The sequence below is a fragment of the Lepidochelys kempii genome, chromosome 4 (genome assembly GCF_965140285.1).
Source record: "Lepidochelys kempii isolate rLepKem1 chromosome 4, rLepKem1.hap1, whole genome shotgun sequence".
NCBI classification, from domain to species: Eukaryota; Metazoa; Chordata; order Testudines; family Cheloniidae; genus Lepidochelys; species Lepidochelys kempii.
The window spans coordinates 28,127,568-28,153,508 of NC_136383.1; the positions used below are offsets into that span (position 1 = coordinate 28,127,568).

Below are 25,941 nucleotides of genomic sequence, written 5' to 3' on the forward strand. Positions count from 1 at the left end.
ATTATTCGATGTAAACAAACAGTTAAGTTCCACCCTGTAATAAGAAAAGATATGAAGAATTCTGAAAAAGGATCTCTACACAGTGGATCTTTTAAAATCAAGTAATTTTTTTTTCACATGACAACTTCACTGTAGGCCAAATCCTGAGGTTCTGCTTACTCAGCTTGGTAGGATTTGACCCTAAAAATACCCATTGACTTGTCTGTTGCACCGCTGCTATTACCAGGAAACTTTCCTGCTTCAGGACTGAGTAAGAAACCTCAGGATTTGATCCTACATACAGAATATCACAACTTACGTACAGAAATTCAGTGATAATAGTCAAGGTTTCAGTCCTTCACTATAAACAGTTTCACTTTAATCTGGTTCCACCGTATGAATACTTTTTGTAAGTACACTGCACAAAGTAAATGTCAAATAGACCCAAGGTCTGTTGCACTGTCTACCCCCCACACCCAGGCAGAGGATATAACCAGACAGTGCCTGGGAAAATACAGCTGCAATGGGCTTCAGACAAATAAAACTTAATGTCACCTACTATGAAAGACCTTGTGGCAATTAGTTTGCAAGATGTAGCTATACCGGTTGATTTTAAGGGTCTGTTTTTATTAACTTACTACAAAAATTAAAAAGAAAAAGAAAATATTTTCCAAATTAAATGGACCCTTTTGGATGGCATCTTATGCACGCCTGTGATATGTAACATGTACACATTGTGGATACTTGTCTATTAGTTGATCACAAAGCAATCCATCTAGACACTTACATCAGTATTTCGACCTTTCTCTGTATTTATATCTGTATCTTACTCACCTGTCTTTCAGCACTTAGCTAGACATCTGTACCATCTGCCACGCACGGTTAAAACTTTCTTGCCTTGAATTCCCCTAACCAGAAGAACTGCATCGTTATGCTGGTGACAGAACCCAGATTTGGCTGGTGGTTTATTTTATTTCCACCTGCCTGTTTGAGGTTATGTACCTGCCTGTGTGTCCCCGCACAGAAAATAAAATGGGTGGGAAATCAGCGGCGGGTGCCAGCGGCAGCGGCAGGGCTTGCTCCCGCCCGGCTGTGCCGGGGGTGGCCAAGGCGGAGACGTCCCGCGGGCGCGCAGTACCTCGTTATGGTGCAGGTGGTGCTGTCCCGGCGGCGCTGCCCCCGGCTCCCCCGCGGCTCCCAGCGTCTGCAGCAGGTGGCTGAGCTGGGCGGCCGAGAGGCTGCGGTTCTCCCCGAACAGGCTCAGCACGTCCTCCACGAAGCCCCCCACGGGGCCGCCCTGCTGCGGGGCCCGCGCAGCGGCGGCCAGCGGGCTGAAGGCCGCGGCAGCGGCCAGCGCCAGGGCCGCCACCGCCCCCCGGGGCATCTCGGCCCCGCCTGGCGCTCCGGCTGCGAGCGCGGAGAGCTGCTCGCCGACACCCTCGCGGCGGCCCCCTCCGCCGCGACTCGGCCCCCGGCGGGAGGCGGGCAGGGGCCGGCTGCGGCCGCGGGGTGGAAGACGAGATGCTGCAGCCCCGCAGCTCCTCAGCGCGCCTGACAAGAGAGCACGAGAGACGGAGAGATGAGGCAGCGCGGAGCGAGCGCGCAGCCCGGGGCAGCCTGCGCGGAGCATCCCCTCCCCACCCCCGGCCACTGCCCCAGCGGGCACCCACCCCCACCCCCACCCCCGGACTGGGTCTCTCGCCCAAAGGAGCCAGACCCCGGCGAGGCGCCGCTGCAAACCCCGCAGGAGCGCGCGGCGTCCTGGAAGCCGCTTCCCCCCAAAGCGCTCTGAGGAGGAATATTTTTAGCCGCCTTCAAAAACTCGCTCCCCACGCACAGCCCCCCACCACCACTCCCCTCCGCCTTGCATTCCCTCTGTCACACACACTGTGTGCCCCCCCCTCCCCCCAGTCACTCATCCCGCCTCCCACACCGCCCTCACCGGCTCTCTCTGCCTCCTTTACAGCCCTGCCTCTGCCCAGATAAAGGCTCCAGGAGGGGCACGTGCTGCAATTCCACCGCCCCGCACGGGTTCCTCCTCTGGCCCTGGCACTGGCTCAGGGGTGAAAGACCCGTGGTGCAGCCCAACAGCTTTGGCCTCTTGTTTCCCCCAGCCAGAGAGCCGCCTACGTGAGCTGGGTTAGAGAATAACTCCTGTTCTTTCCATAGCCGCCCCACAGACTACCTAGCATCCTGTGGCTGTCTGCTCAGGTATCCCGGCAGAATTCCTCTGGGCGCTGTCCACTGGCTCCCTTGACACCTTCGAGCAGCGGTGGGCGCTGTCCGGGGTTCTCTGCTCGGTGTCCCCGTCTGGTTCCCTTCCTTTGACCCTTTGACTGCACTCCTGTCCCTGTTATTTCATTCGTTGTCCCCTGTACTCATTTGCTTCCAGGTCCTGTGGATTCCTCCTCTTAGGCTGGGCGGGGATCCTTTAGCAGTATGGATCCCAATAGGATCACTCTCTTGTAGCCATCTGGCCTGACCCTGTCACAATGGATATTGACACATGTTGAATATGGGGGCCACAGCTATTAAAAATAGTTTTAAAAGGAATTAAGGTAGGGTAAGTGTGAGATGCTCTCAAGGAAATGGCAAGTTACGGGACACCTCTTAACTGTATTCTAATGCCCCTATAATTCTTTTCCACTAACAATAACAACTCAACATGTTCTCTGCCTCTGGCATGCAAGAAAATACACTCCATACAAATATTAATCTCCCTCCGAGTGTAACACAAAGCCTGAATTGTGACCCCCCTACTTCCATAGCTCATAATTAACACACCATGCACTTAACTAGTGCATGTCAACATTGAATATCTGCTAATCTTGCTGTGGTTGTAATGCTTTTGTCACCTGTGGCAGATTTGAAGGTTGAGAGACTTTAGTGAAAAGGTAGCAGTCTTCAATCAAAGGGAACAATGGAAAATGTCGCCACCTTTGCTGGAGGCAGCCTCTTGGTCACATGCAAGACTTTAGGGACATGGAAGCCATCCTGCCTGAGTTTGCTTCAGTTTGGAAACAGTAGGAAACGGCCACCATCCTTACTAGATGCAACCAATCCTATTTCACCACCTGCTCAATTTAAGGGTATGTCTACACTGTAGCTGGAGGTGCAGGTTCCTGCTCAGGCATGGGCATGTCTACCTGAGCTGGAAATTACATCTCCGTCTCCAGTGTAGCTCAAGTATCCTCAAGTAGCATTTCCAATATGCACGTATTAAACTCTCCAGTGTGTGGTGTACTGTTTATTTCTTTGTCTAGAGACTGTTTCATCCAGAGAACAAGAACACCTATTGTAGTGAACAATCTGCTCTGCCTAGAGAATAGAGAAGCACAATTCCTGTTAGGTTGTCTAGGATAAGTTTTCATTCTATGAGTCATGGTCTGTCTTCACCCTTCAGTACAGAAATGACCTTTTATAATAAAGTTGTTTTGTTGACTTTAAATCTATGCAAGAAGGGTTCGCTCTGTTTCTGCTTCATAAGACAATGTGTTTTCTCCACAAGCGTGAGAGGAGATCAAAAACAGAAGGGATCTCAAAGTCTCCTTTAGGAGAACAGCAGTCTAAGGTTTGGGGTACTAGGTCTATATTAAAACCACTGGAGGGAACTTCTATAAAGTGTGAAAAGATCCTTCACCTTTCCATCATCCTCATTCCCACTTCTATTGGCTTGGCTTTAGAAAGTCATTGATTACAAGGCCTAATGCAGGCTCATATGTGTTAATGCAAACTTATGGAGCCATACCTGTTATTTACTTTAGTGAGCCAACAAATCCTTTTCTACTTTCTTTCCTTCACTACTTGAGGTGAAAGGTAGTGTATAGCCCTATGTGGGATGACACCGACCTTTCATTTTAAACATAACTGAAGTCAGAGGAAGTAAAAGCAATAGTACTGACTTTGTCACTTGATGACCCCGATTAACTTTGAATTGTGATCATCACAATTCAAAGATAAAAAAGGCTGACAGGATTCTTTTAACCATAAAATGTAAGCTATGAGACTGTTCAGCTGGGCCAATTTAAAAGGTGAACTTAATAGATTGCAATTTGAGTTCCATATTATTTAATACGTCAAAGGGCTAAGAGAATGTCATGGTTGACAATGAAATGTGTACTCTGTCTGTACTGAAGTATAATGAATATCTTTATTGTAAAGAGAGAAAGTAATTCATAACAAAATTTCAAAGAACTATATAATGCCCTAAATTGGCCTTTCACGAAGCCTCCGGTTCTAAAGCAAATAACTGAAGAAAATAGGACTTTCAGCTGAGATAGTGTGCAAATAGTATATATCTATTAATTCCTTTAAATTTGTTCTAATACCTAATGTTAGCAGCACGGCTGAGAGATAGAAAACAGTTATGAGAAGTTTAGATTTTGATTTGTCAGACATTGCATTAGGTTCAATACAAATCACATGCAACTTGAATACAAATGCCAATCAGTGCTTATCAGTGTTTGAGAATGAAATTCGTACAGCATGAGAGGCTAATGATGTTATTTCATACAAAATGAACACTGGCTGAACTGTACTAGTTAACAGGAAAAGAAAAATCATCACATAGTAGTGTCAAAAATTTTAATGTTAGAACCTGGAAAACTATTAGTCTTTCAACTGTGAAGGTCACACTGAAAAAACTAGTCTAATTCATTTTGTTTCAATAACAAAGAGCATTATACCCTGGGGAATGTATCTATTGGCCCAATTCAGACCTGGTGTAAGAGGATGCAACTCCATTGACATGTGTAGATTTGCTCCCACTTCCTCCAGCTCTAATTATGAGCCACTAATTTATACAATTGCTGTTATTTATTTGTAAAATGCTGACAGTTCTGCAGGTTCTATACAAGATATTTTAAAAAAAACAAAACGGCAACCATGTGGCTGAACCTTAGCCTGGGTTGGGAAATAACTGATTTATTGGCTAGGTTTGTATTGGCTAGGTTTGTTAGGAAGGGAGAAATGGAGCTAGTTCTCCCATCCGAGACCATAAAACTCTCTCCCCTTAGCTCCTCAGAGGTGTGTCTCTTTCTCGCACGACAGACCGTGTCATCTTCTAGTTCGGGTTGAAGTTGGAGATAAAAGAGGAAACACCACAGCTGATAAAGCCAATGGAATGTGGAGGGATGACTGTGCAGGGCATAAAGAAAAGGAGTACTTGTGGCACCTTAGAGACTAACCAATTTATTTGAGCGTGAGCTGTAGCTCACAAAAGCTCATGCTCAAATAAATTGGTTAGTCTCTAAGGTGCCACAAGTACTCCTTTTCTTTTTGCGAATACAGACTAACACGGCTGTTACTCTGAAACCTGTGCAGGGCATGAATTCTGTGCGAGTGCTCTGTACACAGGGTGCCAGCTGCATTGCATTAGCCCTAAGGAAAAATCCTTCCCTTCTGATATGTTGTTATTAATATCTATTAGCGCTTTGCAGCTGTTTTTTAATTCCAGGGAATTCCTTGCCTTTCAATTATTCTTGCTTTAAGCTGTAATTTATTTATTAATGGAGCTGTGAAGTTTATGACAAAAACCAGTATTATTGTAAGCGTGCTACCCCCACAATATAGCAAAGGGCTAGATTGCATCACGACCACTCAACCCATAATAAAAGGGGTCTGATTGTTATGCCACCACAGGAGCACCCCAAGGAAAAGTATGACTCAAGAGAACCCATAGGGAACCCAGGGAACCACAACTCCTTCTTTGATTCCCCCCCTTACTCCAGAGTAGTGGTTCTCAAACAGGGGTACATGTACTCCTGGGGGTCACAGAGGTCTCCCAGGGGGTATATCAACTCATCTACATATTTGGCTAGTTTTACCACAGGCTACATAAAAAGCACTAGAAAAGTCAGTACAAACTAAAATGTCATACAGACGCTGACTTGTTTATACTGCTCTATATATACACTGAAATGTAAATACAATATTATTTTCCAGTTGATTTATTTTATAATTGTATGATAAAAATGAGAAGGTAAGCATTTTTTCAGAAACAGTGTGCTGTGACACTTTTGTGTTTTTAGGTATCATTTTATAAGCAAGTAGTTTTTAAGTGAGGTGAAATTTGGGAGTATGCAAGACAAATCAGACTCCTGAAAGGGGTGCAGTAGTCTGGAAAGGTTGAAAGCCACTGCTTCAGAGGATAATAATTTGCTACTTGGCTCTGTTAAGAGAAATTACTACACCTCCTTTTCCTCCTCCCCACTCCATACTGACTCAGCTCTGCTGCCTGGCATGTTGTGGGTTCTGAGCTAAGACTCCATTCCCTGTTCCACCCTCTGTCCACTCCCCACATACCTGTCTTGAGGTCTGAAGAGGCGGGAGGAGGGAAGGAAGCCATTTCCCAGCAGATTTTTCTTAAGTAGCACAGAACTGTAAATTAGGGTTTGTTTGCTTATGGAGTTACTGGAGAATAACTCCATGTGTGGACACTCTTATTTTGGAATAAAAGTGTCTTGTTCCTATTTAGCTTAATCCATGTGGCATCCCCCTTGTTCAAGCAGGAGAGAGTCATTCAATGTTAATAGCATTTGAGTCTGCTGACACAGCTTTCCAGATATAGTGTCTCCACTACAAAGTACAAGTCAAGTTCCTGCCACAGAATGGGTGATGGGTGATGCAACCACAACGATGGTTGTGGTTACAAATAGTGCTCACAAAACCAAATGGAATCCATAATTGGACACACATATATTCCCCCAAACTGTCACATTCATTATTTAGATCAGAAGTGTTTTTAAAAAATAAAAAACTCATAAGAATATAAACTCTCATGCTTCAGGACAACCACCAACCCCTGTGTGCCGCGGGTTAGGAAGAAATTTCTCCTATAAGTAAGTTATTCTATCATTGTGCAGTATGAGATTTCTTGCACATTCCTGTTCATCATTTGGTATTGAGCCCAATCAGAGGCAGGATATGGGTCTAGATGGTTCACTGGTCTGATTTGGTATGACTATTCCTATGTGGCAATAAAACCTGTGTATCATCAAGATGTAGGTATTAAAGGGGAACATCACCACCAACAGGTGTAAATCATCACAGCTCCCTGGAGCTATGTCGCTTTAGCTGAACTGATGATCTGGCCCTGGCTACATGTTTGCCCAAAGCTTCCTAAAGCTTGAAACCAAAGTTTTACATTATGAGGGCCTTGTAGCCTGGATAACAAAACTGTGTTGGAAATGTAGTCAAAGACACTTAATTCACAAATAAAACTTCTTAGTATAAATTCTATAAAAACCATTTCAATTCCACAAAACACCGTGAAGCAAAGAAACTGCCAGCGATGTCACTGACATGCAGAAAAATACACATTGAACTATATTTATACAAGTTCTACTATACCCTGCCACTCCTGTGACTAGATGTCCCTTTCCCATTCCTCCCTGCAGTCTACACTGAAGTGAAAGGTGTAGGTGACAGAGAGCTGGCCACACAGGCTTTTTGCAACACAAAGTTTCTACTTGGCTCCCACTTTCTTTAGGGTACTTTCCATCTGCTAAGCACTGCTGAGGCAGGAAACAGGAGGCAGAACTGGGGCCTACGATGCTTTCTGCCTCAATGTATCCATCTGTAAGATGGGTGAAGTAATGTCTAGTTAGGTGCTGCAGGTGCTTTGGAATTTAAGATTTGCAAATGCTTTCAGATGAGTGGATGAACGGTGCTAGATAACTACAGATTATTAGTACATTTTTGTCAAAACCATACATTGATTTAGACATAGACACTCCCAAAGTTGTGCTGTCTTTGTTTGTTTGTTTTAAATTTCAGAATTGTTTACTTTAAAGTCCCCCACTTTCTCAGCAACTGTATGTAAATGATAATAAAAAACAGTATAATTAAATAAACAAACTCTTATTTGCATTAGAGATTCAGCCCATATTTGCGTAATACTGCAGAGTTCAAGGAATTCCTGGGCAATTCCAGTGGGAATTATTTTCTGTTACCAATCCTCTACAGAATGAAAATCCTCCTCTGCTTGGGCGATAGCCAAAGTTTTTTTCCTCATGGAGTGATACATTCTTACACTTTTGGTTAAAAGATATTCTAAACTGAATGTTATATGAAAAGAACATCAACGAGCTAGAAAGTAGTATTGAGTAAGATCAAATAGGTTAGAAATGTTTAGAACTATTTGTCGAACTGAATGGTTAATTAAGATTGGGTGTGTGTGTGTATATATAATGTGTGTGTGTGTGTGTGTGTATAATGTGTGTGTGTGTGTGTCTGTGTATAATCTTAATATATGCCAAATATCGTGTTTGTTCCATAACCAATCAGGGAAGCAGTTTCTGTTCCAGTCAAGTCTGGCAACAAATCTCACCAAATCTTGTTGGGCCACTGAGGTGAAAGAACAACATACAACATTACTCTATTGTATTCCACGATCTGATTCAGCACTTTCTTGCACCTTCTTGAGTTATTTTCACCTGTACAGTGTAAGGGCACATCGGGCAAGGTAATGGAAAATCATGCCTGTAACCAGCAATTCAGTTCTTCATAGAGCACCAAATCCAGCGTTGGTGTGAGTGGGTGCATCTTACTGGCACCCATGTACGTCAAAGGTGGATTGGCTTGTAGTGTTTTTTATTATTCATTAGATAGCTCAAATTCAGGTTAGTATGAATGAAATAAAGAATCTAATTGAACAAAAATTGTTTTACATTCTATAGTTTGGTTGATAAGATGCATATATCCCTCACACCAATATTTTTTCCAGGATACTTCATTCAAGATAATTTATTCTTAAATGAGATGTGAAAAAGTATTTAGGTGGTAGTTGGTGTAAATTACTTTCCTCTTAAAAACGATATCCTGTAGTTAATCACTCAAGAATAAAGCAATCCACATAAATGCAGTTGGATATTTCAGGGGAAGTATGGCTATTGGTATGTAAAAATACTGGGCACACATCTATTGCATCTTCCTGTAATTTTTATTTTCCAAATTGATCTACTCATTTGTTACTACTGGACTTCCCACACATTTTAAACACGGTCATGATTGTTCTAGGTTCCACTGCCTGGTAATCATACCATTCAAAGAGATAAACAGTAGAACAGCCCAGATCATGTGCTGGTGTAAATTGACTTCAATTCAGTGTTGCCAAATCTTGAATCTTGCGTTATTTGGTGATTTTCTTAAATCCCTGGCTCTTGGAGAATGGAATTAGGTGACAATATCAAGTTTTATTTTTATATTTTTAAAGTAAGTTTGAAGCCCTCATAGTTGCCTAGAAAATCTGGAAAACACGACCCAAGTGTACTCTACAGACTCAAAAAAGCAGAAGGCAAATAAAAAGAATCCATAATTCATTGGTTTTTTTAAACCTCAAGATTTTTAAGACAAGCTCATGATTTTGGGGGCCTGACTCTTGATTTTTGAATGGCAATATTGCTGCAGAGCTAATTTATCCCATCTGAAGATAACAGTTAGGAGGAAAGTTATAGAAATATAAATTGATTGATGTTCTAAGGTATGTTTTTTAGGAACAAGGAATTGCTCTATTTTAACGATCCTACATTCTTTATGTACACAAAACTTTTAATAAAGACAATGGGGGTTCTGGATTTGCAAGAAAACAGAATCAAGCTCCAAGTTTTTTAAGAATAAATGGTTTCTTAGTGACTGTGAAGTGCGTAGAAAGGTATTACTGAGGTACAAGAAATAGTTAAAACCGGTAGAGAGCCATTCTGATGTCACACAGTGTTACGTTGGTATAACTGCTTTGAATTCAACTCCTAATTTACTCTGTAGTAAGTGAGATCAGAATCAAGCCCACTGTTTGTATATATATACTTTGCAGCTCAGGTAGAAAAATTAATATATGCTTGAAGAAATATTTGGTATTTTGGCTTCTTTTTCATGTCTGTCTGGGCAAAAGAATATATTTGGTATGAGATTGTCATTCTGTAACAAAGATTTTTACAGTTTGATGTACTGATATATTATGTACTTTTTCTTTTAAAAAGCAGCATGTTACATGTTACGTTTCATCGGAACAGTTTACCATTTTGCTGTTCTTTATGTATTTTTCTTGTCTTCTTTTTTAAACTTAATAAACAATTAAAAAGTTACACATCACAGGTATTAATGAAGGATTCTGTGCTAGATCCTGCTCCTATGAGAGTCCCATTAAGTTCCAGGGGAGCAGGATTAAGCTTCTAAGGAATTGTATTCCACTGGTCCCCAATATTTTCCCACTTTACCGATCAAACACAGAGGGTTTCATGTTGTGATGTCTTAGGCAAATAACATGCCAGCCTTAGAAAGGCTGCTTCCCCAATACTTCACTGTCACAGTTTGCAGAATAGTATTGCTGTGGTAATTAATCATAATTTGTATCGTCACTGAGGTATTTTGTATTAGCTGTAATATCCCATCTGTAATTTGCTGTACTGAGAACAAGGAATCTTGGCTCATGGGAAAAAAGGTTATATTATGCAACAAGTTTCAGCCAGCCATAATGGTGTTACTGGTTCTACAACTCCCTTTTTACAAGTTAAGTAGTTCTTTCTGTGGGAAGGCGTAAACTTGTTTATCCTACGAGGCATATGCAATCCTTTATACAGTTTGCAGATACCTGTCCAATATGTAAGGAAATATGTATTTAAAGGCAATGTCTCCTAGCCAAACAGAGGCTATCTCAGTACTAAAGCACCCAGGCCAAGCACATATTCACTTACGCTGTTTTCTGTATTTACTTGCAACTCTGCAATGTACATGCACTTTACCATAAGGTGGATGTAAAAAAATTTTGACTTTTTTTTTCACAGCTATGAAATAGATGTCATTAAAAAGATGTATTTTAATAAAGGATGAGTGTTTACTTTCAAAACATTATCTGAATGGATTTCAACAGGTCCTCAAAGCAATATTTGTAATTCAAACATGGAATTCAAACATGGAAACATGGACAGGTCCTCAAAGCAGTATTTGTCAGGTCTTAGTAAAGATGTGATTGTGGGAGAGAGCATGACTGAATCATAGCTGCATACCATGCTCTCTAAAGGGTAACATGGACTACACATTAATTAACTTCTTAACTTTGCCTAAAACCAAAAACTTTCTCCTAGCCTTATTAGACTCACCTGAAACTATGTAATACAACTGTTAATCAGGCAAACTCATGCATGGAAATACTGACCCCTCCTTGTTTATAGAAGACCCATCAATGGGCTTTGGTTCAGATTCTAGAACAGGAACACTTTCTATGTTCTGGGGTGTAGGATTTGGGGGTTCTGAAACTCTATGGGATGCACAGCACAGTGGTGTGGTAGTTAATTGCATACAGAGGGGGGCGGGGGTTGTGGAAGTAGATTGTGAGAGGGGAGAGGGCGAGGCTTGTGAACCTACAGCTACCCAGGTTATTATTTATATTTATTTGTATTACAGGAACGCTTAGGAGCTCCAGTAAAGATCCAAGGCTCTACTGGGCTAGACACTATACAGACACACAATAATAGACAGTCCCTGTCCCAAAGAGCTTGGAATTTAAATACACAAGACTTTGAAAGAAGTATTGCCATCTTCATTTTACAGCCATGGAGCTGCGACACAGAGAAATTAAGTGATTTGTCCAGGGTCACAAGGGAATTCTGTGCCAGAGCTAGCAGTTGAATCCACATCTCTTGAGTCCCAGTCTAATGGCTTAAGCACAAGACCATCCTTCTTCCATCTGGTTCTATTCCTTCTTCCCATTACAGAGAGGAATTCTGGGCCTACTGTCACCTTAAGGCCACAGTAGAAGCTGTGGAGTACAATCTAGGGGGAAGAGTCCTTCTATCCATCCTTTCCACCAGCCCGACTACAAATGCTCACTGCACAGTTCATTTATTCAGGCTCTGCGCTGATACTAGGATTTGATCCTTAATATTAAAATCCCTTTATTCTATGTTCTCCACTGGTAAAACCAATCTTCTGGTTAAAATTAAGATGTAGTTTACACAGTGTTTGAATCCCACTGTTATTTTGTGAGGTAATGCATCAAACCATTCCCAAAAGAGAATTACTATGTTTTCCTTCCAAAAGAAGAAGAAAAGTGAATGGGACTTCTGGGACTGCTGTGTGTCTCTAAAAAAAAGGCTATTGGGTCTAGTCATGTCCCAAGAAATTGTCTGTATAGGGTCCAGAAAGAGGACTGCGCATTACAAGGGCAGAGACCAAGAGGAAGTCAGCACTGTACTTTTTCCCTCTACCTAAGAGATAGAAAGGATGGGGGACAAACTGGATTGTAACAATAGCTGAACCAGAGGAACCAAGTTATATACAGAAAGTGTATATCTCCCTACCCAGAAAGTGATGTCAGCGAGGGAAAGAGCTAGATGGTTGCAACAGCAGCAGTCAATGCAATATTTTTAGTATAAATTGACCAAGGCACAAAGTTAGGATCTGAATCTGAATTTCCCCCAAAGTTTCAGGATGTTTAGATCTGGGATTTTGACTTGGACTTATTTTCATTGGAATGTTGCAGAGAGCCATTTGCTATAATGTCTTTTGAATTACAAATACTGTAATACATATAATAGAAAATGTAAATGTTAAAGGTTTTGGAAAATGCTCTACATCATAAAGTAAGAAGGAAAAAATGCTCGGTTGTAATTTAAATGGGCCAAATCCTATGGAACAATTGGAGAGTGTGTGAATAAGGATAAAGGAAAAACGAAGTGGAAACTGATTAAGAATCTCAGGATTTCATCCTAGGGTATAATGAGGATGATGAAAAGTAGACAGAAAGAAGAGGATATAGAAATGAATAGAAGAGAGAGTAATGTAGCAGATTTAAGCATACTGCATTACCGAAAGTCACCTAATTACAGTTTCACCATTGAAAAGTCAGCATTTACTGAACATTTACAGTACCATGGTATCACACTATGGTATCTGAAACAGCACAGTATTGCCGTGTATTTAGAATAAGAAACAGCTTTGCTATTTCAAATACTATGGTGTGATAAACATTGCCATTTTAATTATGAACACTGTAGATACTGGGCTGGATCTTCAAATGATGTAAATTGGCATGACTCTGTTGGCTTCAGTGGAGTGAGTCAATTTTCACCAGTTAAGACTCTGGTTCATTATTTCTTTAAATGAGTTCACAGAAGTGGGAGTAGAGAAGATGAGTGTGAAAAGTAGAGAAGACCATGCTGCAAGATCCTAAAGAGGACAGATGTTAGCAGCAGGAATAACTGGTTGGAAAAACGTCAGTGGAACAGTTTTCTGTCAAAAAATGCAATTCCATTGAAAATGAAACATTTTGCAAAACTGTAAATTTTACCAAAAATTTGTCTCAGAGAAAACAAGGGGGTAAAGTTCCAAAAATGTCAAAATGAACTCTTTAAATTTTTAATTTAGAAATATATTTTAATGTCAAAATTTTGTTTTTTTAATTATATATGTATTATAGAATAAACCTTTTTTAAAAGCAAAATCAGTATGTTTTGATTTTTATCTAAACAATATGTTTCAGTCAATCCAAAATGATTTTTTTCTGTTTTTTCTTTTGCAGAGGCTTTCAAAATTTCCAAATTGGAACAAAACCAAATTTTGAAATATCAAAATCCTCTGTAAAATGGAATTTCCATTCTTTTCAGAGCTCAAAAAAAAAATCATTCTAAAATATGGGCCAGGTAAGAGTTTTAAGACTCAGGGTATGTATATGCTACAACCATAAGCCTATGTTTGAGCCCAGGCTAAAGCCTAACTCCTTGTCTCTACACTGCAATTGTGCTAACTCAGGGCTCAGATTCAGGGTTCTAGGACCCTGCAGGGCTAGAGGGTCCAAGCTCAAGTTAAGCTGGGACCCAGGGTCTGGAGCACCCACGGGGCAAAATTAGTGGGTGCTCTGCACCCATTGGCAGTCAAGCTCCCCTGCCCCCCTGTCCCACCTCTTCCTCCTCCCCGCCCCACCCAGCGCACCATGTCCCCACTCCTCTGCCTACCTCCCAGCACTTCCGCCGGCCGCCACCAAACAGCTGTTTGGCAGCATGCTAGGAGGGAGAGGGAGCAGCGGGAATGTGTCGTGCTCAGGGGAGGAGGCGGGACCAGGGCGGGAATTTGGGAAGGGGATGGAATAGTGGCAGGGAGGGGGCGGAGTTGGGGTGGGGAAGAGAAGGGGTTGGAATGGGGGCAGGGCAAGGGTGGGAAGAGGCAGGTCAGGGGTGGGGACACCTGGAAGGGGTGGAGTGGGGGCAGGACCAGAGGCAGAGTGGGGCTCCAGCACCCAGGGGAAAGTGGGGAAGTCGGCGCCTATGCTCCTGGGTTTGCAATGGAGAGTGAACTGATCAAACCTTTTGCAAAGTGAGCTGCCTCACATTTCCTATAACGTTTGTAGGGTGGGCAGCAAAGTTTTCCCACAGTGCACCATGGTCCTAGGACTCGAGCAGCCACATTTTGGGGGGTGGGAGGCCACTAGGAACACTGGGATATCCCAGATATTCTAGTTCCAACTAAAAGCTTCTGTTAAATTGGATGTATCTGTTGGTTATGAGAGAAACAGAAGGAAAGGAGTGCTGATATGTCAATATTAGTCTGACTAGCTAGGTATGTTAGTCTCAGAAGGCTTGTATGATGGACAGTATGTTGGCATTGTGTTTTATGGGCTTGATTCTGTAGAGGTGCAGATGAAGGTTGTGAAACAGCAATACTAACCCACCAGCAGAGTTGGGGGAATGATGCTTTGTTACTCACAATCCAGTAAGGTGGAGTAAACTGAAAGGATTGGGTGACACAGGTTGTTAGGTGGTGAGAACACTGTGTACAGTTCATCTTTCAGTCCTGTGTGGGACAGTGTTTTCTTGGACACATTTCTGTGTTAATGACGTGCTAATCATGCTTGAGTGAGCCACTAACTACTGGAGCCCCCAGGGTGAAATCCTGATTCCACTGAAGCCAATGGGAGTTCACCCTAGGACTTGAGGGACTTGGAAATCTGCATTGGTGATATAATGGTACAACCTGAGGATAGGAGAACCCAGGTTAAATTTTAAATCTCTGGTGCCAATTTACATACATTGTGGGGGGTGGGAGTGTATTTCTGAAAAATGCTACGTCTAGACTTTGACTGTTGACCTGATTCTTGTTGCACCAGGGTTACACAGCTACACTTCCACCACTTCGGGATACACTGGCATAAAACCAGTATAGTAGAGTAGAGACTCAGGTCCTATATCTCTAAAAGTGCAAACTGTCTCCCTTAAGACAAATTTCAGCTACGCACACACAGTACTCAGTATTTGAATTTCAGATTAATTACCAGAAAAAATCCAGTCACGTATGAACTCCTCAGTTAGTACTAACAGCATACCAACTTTCCAATTTAATAGTTCAGTCATTTTTGGTGTTTTCTGAGTAAAAAAAGCAAAACTACACTAAAAACACCACAATAACTTTAACAGCACACTCGTTTGTTTTCAAAGCATTTTGCTCATATCATTGGCACGGTGCTAACCAACCTGAGTCAACCGATAAGATATTTGATCTGAGGGTTAGTCATGTGGAGTCCTGTTGTAGAGTCCTGTGGATCTGAGAGGTGGTCATGTGACGCAGAATTACCATGTGAGCACACCAGTTTTGTGTGTTCTGGATGAGAGCTTTCACATTACTTGTACTTTTGTGGCTTCCTAACTGCACCATTGGCTAGCTCTCTTGTCCTCTGTCTCTCGTGGAAAAGAAGAAAAATTTATTTTTCCACACAGTGCATAATTAGCCTGTGGAATTCACTACCACAAACTGTCTTTGATGCCAGATTGGACATTTATATGGATAATGAAAATACAGTTATGTTAGATGAGATTCTAAAAAAATAAAATTGAAAGGGATATGAACTTTCATGCCTAAATGATGGGGGTTAGACAAAAACTTTCCGTTGAGCATACGATTCCATAATTTCCCACTTTGGGGCTTCTTGCACTTTCACTGAAGCATCTAGTGCTGCCCACAGTTGAAGACAGGATACTGGACCAATGGAGCACTGGTGTGATCCTATAAGGTGATTCTTGTCCTCCAGTAAGATTTATTTAAATTTAAATGGCAACTGGTTTTAAAAAAAACCTATAGGCTTCACTCATTGTGAACTAGCATAAGTTTCCATTTCTTTTTCACTTGCACTTGTGCACAAGCAAAAATAAGAGCACTCTAAATACTTCTCTTCCTGTAAATAATTTATAACAAAAATATTTAATATTTGCAGTCAAATGCACATGTAGACTCATTGGCTATGTTCAGTTCAGAAAACTGCTATAAAAAGACTCCATTATTTTCAGTAGTAAAGAAAGTTAAAGAGAATATTCTATTTACAATGCCACTGAATGTAACTTGTGAATTTAAGTTTCACTAACTTATATCCTTTTTCACCATGTGAAGCACCTTGTTATTAATTTCTCAAGGTTCTTTCCAAATTAATGAAAGAGGGAAACATATACAGTTCAATGAAACTGTAAAAGACTTAACCTTTTGGGTGCTCTGTGTGTGTACACTAAATGCCTGATCCAAATCGCTCTGAAGTTACTGGGAAGACTCTCACCAGGCTCTCACCAACATTAATATGTTGAATATAGAAATATTTCCAGATGTGTGTCTGTACACTGCCACATTCACAGCCGGGGTGGTGGTTTCCTTCTGACATTCATTCTCCCATCTAAGATCTACCACTAGATGCAATCACTGCATCATGCAGTGCTCTCTCATCCCCATTGTGCCTCAGTATTACATGATAGTTCTCTCTTAGCGAAGACTAAGGGAAAATATGAGATATGAAGTTCTTATGCTTCCCTGAAAATCTCATTGAATGTAATTTTAATAGACGATAAACTGCATACTTGTGCCAAGCTGTTTCATTGTTTTTTGATGACTTGTCTGGTATGGTAACTGGGAGGCACTATCAGTTGTTGGTATGAAATGTAAATTTGCTTCACTTAGCTTTTACAACTTTTAAAAATTAGTACGGAATGATTTTTCTGGCACTTACCGAAAGGTCTTTATATATTGTACAATTTCTATAGCTGCTGGATAGTTATTTTCAAATTGTGCATATTTTTATTGGCATAAATATGAGGAATTTTAGTGAGAAATTACTGTTTTGACTCATGTTTCCCATGTATTGTCACTATTGTAGAATAGCAGGAAAAAATATATTTGGGCACATTTGTTTTGTAAATTTCACTTGGTGCTTCAGTTACAATGGTACCTTTCCATGTGTGACCTTTTCTTGTGTAGAGTTCACAATGAGACCCTAAATTAGAATCATAGAAGATTAGGGTTGGAAGAGACCTCAGGAGGTCATCTAGTCCAAACCCCTGCTCAAAGCAGGACCAACCCCAACTAAATCATTCCAACAAGCAGGGCCGGCCCACAATATTTTGGCACCTGAGGCGGGGAGTGCAAATGACGTCTTCATGCCCCCTCGCTTGGGCCAAAACTTTGAAAGGTCTCAATTCTGCCTTTTTCCTGTTCTACTCCTCTCATGGTACTGCTCTGCTACCTACCCCAATAAAGGAGAACTAACAACTTAAAATACCTTGTTCAAAATTTGGAAGTAACGCTTAACTTTCAAATGCCTGAACAGCAAAATGTAACTTTTCTTGTCTGAACAGTAAACACTGGCATTTTTATCTGTTTGAATAATCAAAGTGGTCCTTTCCGTGCCTTCTTGGTTGCAAAGATTTGAACTGCTTCCTGAAGGTCCACACTTTGGGCCAGCTCATGCTCTATTGAGATGGTTGCAAGGTCGATCAGCCTCTCCTGTGTCATTGTGGAGCGTAGATGTGTTTTTATTAACTTCAGCTTGGAGAAGCTGCGTTCTCCACTGGCAACTGTTACAGGAAGTGTTAGAAATATGCGCAGAGCAAAAAAAGCATTTGGAAAGAAGATGGTCATCTTATTTGTGCACATATATTCCAGAACAGCCTTTGGAATTGATCCTGCTGAAATGTATCTTGAAAGGGCTTTCAGTTCATCACCTAAATCACTCGCATCAATATCACGCATGTCATCATGTGTCAACACTGTCTCTAGTGCCCTGCATTGCTGGTGTAGGTCTTCTTCAGGTATAGTGAGGAGTTTTGGAATATCATATAACATCCCACATATACTGCTGTGGTCCTTGAGCTGCATGAAATGTTCTTCAACTGACTGTATTGCACAATCTAGCACCTGGTTAAAGAATTCAACTTTGAATTGTTGTTTGGGGTCTCTTATGTGATTATCCAATGCCTCATAATCAAAATGTTGTCTTCTTCAGTGACTCTTGTATTGTTGAATGGGTGGGAAAATAGTTGCAGTGTGAAGTTCCTCTGCCAATTTCTGTGCACTCTTCAGAACATTTGGAAATCCCTCATCAGACCGGTAAGACTGTAGGTATGACTTTGCTTTTTCCAGTTGTTCCATTGCTCCAGATATATCAAGGTCAACACCTTGCAATCTCTTGCTTACAACATTTATTTCAAACAGTATGTCATGCCACCACACTAAGCCACACAGAAATTTGAAGTTATGTATGTTTCTGGTGATTCCATTTCCCTCTGCCACTGTTCTCCCAGGAACAGTTCCTGTCATAGCATTATCCTCCATAATGGCAGCTATGGCATCATCTACCTTCTCAATTTGATGTTTGATAGGCTTTATCGCTCCACTCAACTTTCCCATCATATGGCATTCAGTGGTTTCAATGTCAGAGAGGATGTTCCCAGATGTTGCTTCAAAATTTGCCATTGATGAGTTAATGCAGAGAAAAATACATAAAAAGAAAAGGAGGACTTGTGGCACCTTAGAGACTAAGAAATTTATTTGAGCATAAACTTTCGTGAGCTACAGCTCACTTCATCGGATGCATACAGTGGAAAATACAGTGGGGAGATTTTATATACACAGAGAACATGAAACAATGGGTGTTGCCAGACACACTGTAACGAGAGGGATCAGGTAAGGTGAGCTCTTACCAGCAATAGCAAACAATACCAGCAATAGCAAACCTACGTGAGCGATTACCTTTTTGTTGGCTATTGGTGGTAATAGCTCACCTTATCTGATCCCTCTCATTACAGTGTGTCTGGTAACACCCATTGTTTCATGTTCTCTGTGTATATAAAATCTCCTCACTGTATTTTCCACTGCATGCATCCGATGAAGTGAGCTGTAGCTCATGAAAGCTCATGCTCAAATAAATTTGTTAGTCTCTAAGGTGCCACAAATCCTCCTTTTCTTTTTCTGGATACAGACTAACACAGCTGCTATTCAGAAAAATACATAGATGCTTTGAATTACATTAAAAAATTCAGCAGCCTCACTAGAAGCTGATGCTGCATCACTGACCTCCAAATTCAATGAATGAGAACTGCATGGGACAAAAGAAGCTCGAGGGTTTAACTCTCGGATCCGTGTCTCCACTCCTCTGTTCTTTCCTCTCATGTTGGCACCATTATCGTAGCCCTGACCTCTCATGTCAGCTATCGCAATTCCCATATCTTCCAGCTTTTTAAGAAGCACATTTGTCATACCAGCTCCTGTAGTATCATCCATGTCAATAAATTCTAGAAAATGCTCTCTGACAGTCACCATTGCAGGGACATTTTCACTATGTTCTGTTGTTGTTACAAAACGCACCATTAAAGTCATTTGTTCTGTATGGCTGATGTCAGGTGTGCAGTCCAGAATAACAGAGTAATATCTTGCTGACTCCAGATCTGCCACAATCTTCTGTTTGACTTTTGTTGCCAGGATCTGTATGATCTCATTTTGAAATGTTTTTCCAAAGTAGTGGTGTGTGTACATTTCTTGGGTGGTGACTCTTCTTAGATGCTCCTGAAGTACAGCATCAAACTCAGCCATCAGCTCCACAATTTTAAGGAAGTTTCCATTGTTTGGCACATACAGCTGATCTGAAGTGCCACGCAGTGCTAGGTTTTGGGTAGCAAGCATTCTCACAATGGCAATGAGCCTTTTCAGAACATTTTGCCAGTAAAGAGACTCCGATGCAATCTTCTCTTGATGCTGATCATCTATGCTGGCCTTTAACCTTAGTCTCATCGCAAGCTCTTTCCACCTATGGAATGCTCTCTGGTGATTTGCTGCCTTCTCATGGCATGTCAGATTTCTAGCCAGATTTTTCCAGTCCTTTGTTCCTGTAGAACCCAATGTGGCTGGAACATTAGACTGGAAGAGTTTGCAACAAAAACAGTATGCAGCATTCTGGGGTTTTGAGTACATAAGCCATGGTCTCTCCACTTTGTCACCATTGGGGATTTCATGCTAGTAATGTGTTGGATGGAAACTTCTGTTTTCATTGTCTTTGGGGAACATGAAGTTTTTCACTTGTTGTGGCCCATGCAGAACAAGGAAGTCCCTCAGGCTACTGCTCAAGTGGGTCCACAGTCCTGGATCATCTAGACTTAAGGAACTAAACTCAGCAGCAGCTGTTTCTTGAGCCTCCACCACACTCTTCTCCGATCTACACTTTTCTTTGGGAATGGTTACATCCATTTGAGATGGAGATATGGATGCTGCAGTAGCTGCCAGGTCACCTGCACTCTGACTAACGGGAAGATCAGGCAACTCCTCACCACTCACATCCTCACTGGGGCCGGAAGGCTCACCGTGAACATTTGTGTCTATTTTGATAGGTTTTGGAGTAGCAGCCGTGTTAGTCTGTGTTCGCAAAAAGGAGTACTTGTGGCACCTTAGAGACTAACCAATTTATTTGAGCATAAGCTTTCATGAATGCATCCGATGAAGTGAGCTGTAGCTCACGGAAGCTTATGCTCAAATAAATTGGTTAGGCTCTAAGGTGCCACAAGTACTCCTTTTATTTATGTCTATGTATCTGAGGAGAGCTCCTTCCTGCTTAGATAGAAAAGCTTCCTTTGCTTGATTTGTTTTTCTGAATGCTGCCCCAGAATGATGTTTTCTTCTTTCACTCAGGACTGCTGTTCTGTGCCAGCTATAGTGGCTCTCAACACTCATTTGAAGGGGACAAATAAGCAGGCTGGTAGCAGGGCCTGAGTGAGGGAAGATATCAGCATCTTAAGGGCCTAACTGGCTCCTACTACTTCAGTTGACTGACTGTTCTCCTCAAGTGGGTTCAGGGAAGCAGCAGGAAACAGGAAGCTCCCGGAGAAGCTGGTGTTAATCAGTCCAGGCTCCTGGGGTGCTAGAGAGGTGCTATAAGAGGCTCCTCCTCCTCTCTCTCCCTGCAGCTCCTGCTGCTTTCTGCTGTTCCCTCTCACCTTTTCTCCTGCCTGCCTGTTATGTCTCTTGTGCCCTCCTTCCTCCAGCACAGCACTCCACCATCTCTGTGCATCTACAGCAGAGAGACGACATATGCACCAGCAGCAGACAGAATTTTCCAGGTCCTAGTGGCGCCCCCCCACAGTCTGGCACCTGAGGCGGCCGCCTCAGTTCGCCTCATGGTAAGGCCAGCCGTGCCAGCCAGGGCTTTGTCAAGCTGGGCCTTAAACACCTCCTCGGATGTGCGATTTCACCACCTCCCTAGGTAACCCATTCCCGTGCTTCACCACCCTCATAGTGAAATAGTTTTTCCTAATATCCAACCTAGACCTTCCCCGCTGCAACTTGAGACCATTACTTCTTGTTCTGTCTTCTGCCACCACTGAGAACAGCTGAGCTCCATCTTCTTTGGAACCCCCCTTCAGGTAGTTGGAGTGAGTACACCAAGGTTTTCAGATACAAGGAGGACAACTTTACTCTGGATCCTGAAATAAATGGAGTGCCAATGGAATTGCTCAAAGATGGGGTTGAGGCTGGTTGGTCTTCTTATACCACAGAAACTTGGAAGCAACACTAACACTGAGTCTAACTACAATTTCAGTCAACATTCTGGAAATATGTATGTTGAATCCTAATGACTTCTCTGTGAATATATAGTGCACTGAGTCAGCGCTAATATCCATACATTGTTCAAAGTGATTTTCAATATGCTCAGATGGTCTTTAAAAAGGAAAGAAAAAGAACCTTGCTCAGAGAAGTAACATCAGAAGACTTCTCGGAGATGGCTATCTTCAGGGCAGTGAGAACAATGCACTTGTTGCATTAATGCCCACTGTTGGGATAATAACATTGCTTGATTGGGTCCATGCAAACCTGCTGGTAACTGCCATTTGACCTGCTGATGTGAATAGGATGACCAGATGTTCCAATTTTATAGGTACAATCCTGACATTTGGGGCTTTTTCTAATATAGGCACCTATTATCCCCCACCCCGTCCCGGTTTTTCACATTTGCTGTCTGGTCACCCTAGATATGAAGCTCCTAGCAGTAATCATGCACTGCCTCATTCCTCCAAAGTCTCCACAATACCATTGCTGACAGCGCATTCTGTGCTAACGTGCTGGTACAACTTGCAACAGTGGCAGGTCTGAAACTTGTAGAGAGTGAATGGAGTGAATAAAAAGAGCTGACAAATTGAAATCTGCAAGCAATTGCTAACAGTGTAACTTCAAATTGTGGAAAGTATTATATAGCATTGGAAAGTATTACGTACTGTATAATTAAAGACCCTACACAACACATGTGTTTTACACTGGCACACTAACTCTGAATTTCCTCACTTTGCAAAGTTAGAATTATTATGTATGTGTGCGCACGCATGCATGTAGAAATGTATGTGCATTTTTGCACGTGCATGGCGAAGCACACAACTCAGGCATACACACCTTTGAAAATCCTTTAAGGCATTGTGCCAATCCCATGTTTCCAGTCATTGAGAAAAGGGCTTCAGGGTCCTTCCAGTGACAAAGGAGGATGCTTTTAGTAAGTTCTACAGCTGTTAATGTGGGAATGGGGTAGTTTTAAAGAAAATGTGGAATGAATGTCTAATCCACCTTCACTTATATGCATATATATATATATATGTAATATGGAGGAATCGAAGACTGTAGAGATTACCTACTTTTGTCAACCAAGGTTTGAATATGAATACTTTGTGTATTTGAGGAAGGTATCTGTATCTGATTAAAAATTCTTCCATTAAAATATTACTTCCTAAATACACTGTCTTCCAAAACGTTTATAGTGGGAGTCTCTTCTCAGTTTCCCCTTTACTTACTTGGAGATGGGGAGCACTCACTCATATTTGAAAATAAAACATAAACAGAAAATTATTAAAAACAGATTGTTTGCATGGAGAGTGAAAACCAAGAGATACAATTTTCCTTTGCTATTGCTATGATTAGCCAAATGTCTGACTAAAGCCATTCCTGATTTTGTGAGTGTGGTCCCCCACAAGGTAGTCAGAGTTACCAGGAAGTGCAAGGGAATAACAGCAGCTCCTGTGCTGAACTCTGGTCAGAGTTCCCAACTCTTCACTGTTCAGCCAACCAGAGAAATTATTTCCAGGCTTGAGAGGTGCCAGTGACAAACTCGATTGTTTTCCTCCTTTGAGAGATCGTTATGATTTTTATTGGACACCAGAGTTTGGGTGGGGAGGTGTTAAGCCTTATTGTGGAGTAAATTCACACAAAGAAGTAGTCATAGACTTTGGTTAGAAGGTTCAGAGGACAAGTTAACCTCATGGTTAATATTCGCTTATTTGCTGTCTGTGAACATAACTGCCAGGATGAGCCAATTAGACAAAGCTGTGCTAAGTTACTACCTCCACAAGAAATTTGTTCATAGTAAATTGTCATAGGATTGGAAAGCTAAAATAGCAGTTTAGTACGTTTCCTAAAAATTAAAAATGGGGCAGGTGCTCTCATTTCTAAAAGCAGTCCACATTCCAAAGGTGAAAACTTTTAAGATTTTAGATAATGCTAATTTGGAACTATTAGAGTGGCTGCTGTATAAAATCAGTGCAGTCACAGAGTTGGAGCTGGTTAGCACCACTGGCAACACTTATCAGATATTCAAAATCAAATTGAAACTCACAGATATTTGTAAATAAACAAATCAAGCAGGCCGATAGGCAGCAGCATCTTGATGGATACATCTCCAGGTCTCGTTGCAATAGCTTTTCTGTTGAATTTTGCAAGACTCATCCAGATCCAACACACTCCAAACCGAACTTTTCTAGGAGGTATAGTCTCAATGAGATGATCTTTTGTTATATAGTTATATAAAGATAAGGTATATCCTGATAAGGTTGTGCTTTCATGTGTTGCAGGTATGGCATGATGATCACCCAGCTTCCTATGTTATAAAGAAAAAAGCAGTTAGGTAATGCTTGTCCTTGTAGTAGAGTAATCGGTCTGTTTTGCTCTGACAGCTGCACAGTTTCGTAGTTAGCATCGTCTTGATAAGAGACGATGGTACCTAGGAGGTAAAATGTAGATTCTGGTTCAGGTCCAGAATTTGAATGCCCCCTGATTTGTGGGGCAGAGGAAAGTTCATATTTGGTTTCTAGTGTAGTTTATTACAGTGTTAGATGACAAAAAAAGAAAAGAAGCATCCCTATGCTATATCCAGACCCCAGGAGTACACTCAGAGGATATAGTTCAGAGCAGGGGTCGGCAACCTTTCAGAAGTAGGGTGCCGAGTCTTCATCTAGTCACTCTAATTGAAGGTTTCGCCTGCCAGTACTGCATTTTCACGTTTTTAGAAGGTCTCTCTCTGTAAGTCCCTGTACTATATAACTAAACTATTGTTGTATGTAAAGTAAATAAGGGTTTTAATATATTTAAGAAGCTTCATTTAAAATTAAATTAAAATGCAGAGCCCCTCCCTCCCACCCCGCCACCCCACCCCCGACTGGTGGCCAGGACCCGGGCAGCGGGAGTGCCACTGAAAATCAGCTTGCGTGCCGCCTTTGGCACGCGTGCCAGAGGTTGCCTGCCCCTGGTTCAGAGAGATTTCAACCCAGCCGCCACTTACACTTGTATGTTGCATGTGCACACACCTGCACACTAGCAGCAACACCAGTGTGTGCTGGTGATACAATCTGCATTTGTAAAATCCATTGGGAGAAAAAAAAGACTTTTTCACATAAAGTCTATCAGTGTGTTAGAATCAATTAACTGTGTGCACAGATGTTAATACAAAAGTGTGTGTACGGGTGCATGAAGGGGAAGCAGGGGGCCTGCTAATTGCAAAATTCAGGTAAGTGTTAGCAGAATACTTCAATCCCCTCTGCTCTGATAAAACAATCAAATTATTTTCTTGATAAACTAGACTTGTAAAATATTAGCTGAAGTTGTGGCCTTGTGCCTGGCTGTATATTTGTGTGTTTTTTAACCAACCGGTCTACACTGTATGTTTGATAAGAAGCATAATGTAAGGGGATAATTTGCAACAACTTTTTTAGCTGTTCGGACAGCTGAAAACTTGGCTGTCCCTCTTATGGCCTTCTCTCCAGAAATACACTGTACCTTCGACAGTGGCAGATTAGCCACTGGGCCAACTGGGCCCATGCCCAGGGCCAACTGGGGGATCCCTGGAAAAATGGGAACCCTCATGCCCTGACCCACTCTATCTGGCGCTCCTGCTTGGGAGCTGGGTCAGGGCCCAGGACAAAGCCCCCACGCCCTGACCCCGCTCCCTGACAGGAGCGCCGGGTGGGCGGGGAAAGCCCCCGTGACCTGACCCCATTTCCCCAGCAGGAGTGCGGGGGAGGGAGGCACGGGGGGACTGCAGGTAGAAGGGGTGAGGCTGGGCCCCACTTGCTCTGGCCCAGGGCCCCACAAACCCCTAATCTGCCTCTGCCCTTCGATAGGATAGAACAGGGATACATATTCTAAAGCTTGCAAGGCATGAATAGCTTCTTACCTTGGACACACCTTTTATATATTAACCTTATGGCACCCTCGTCCCTGAGAGCATAAAGTTATGTTGTTTGCTCAGGCAAGGGTGCCATTTCCTTTCCCCTTTCTATTAATTCAGATAGAAAAGTTCTATAGTGTAAGAAATACAGGGCCATATGCAGTTCTCAGCAGCTAAAGTGTGACTAAGGTATGCAACTATGTCCCAGCTATACCCAAGAGAAGGTGTAACTTGAGAGACAGGCTTCAGGG

The 25,941-nt window shown here is 42.1% G+C and overlaps 1 protein-coding gene across 2 annotated transcripts in view; it reads right to left on the reverse strand.

Moving 5' to 3' along the window:
- The window catches only part of SLC39A8 (solute carrier family 39 member 8), a 35,035-nt gene extending 33,411 nt beyond the window's left edge, over positions 1–1,624 (reverse strand). For both annotated transcript variants that reach the window (XR_012158501.2, XM_073340801.2), the window contains exon 1: positions 1,118–1,624. Coding sequence is in view for 1 of the 2 variants with exons in the window: in XM_073340801.2 (XP_073196902.2) it covers positions 1,118–1,609 (492 nt within the window). In the remaining variant the exon portion in view is untranslated. The remainder of the gene's footprint in view (positions 1–1,117) is intronic.
- Between the last annotated feature and the right edge of the window lie 24,317 nt (positions 1,625–25,941).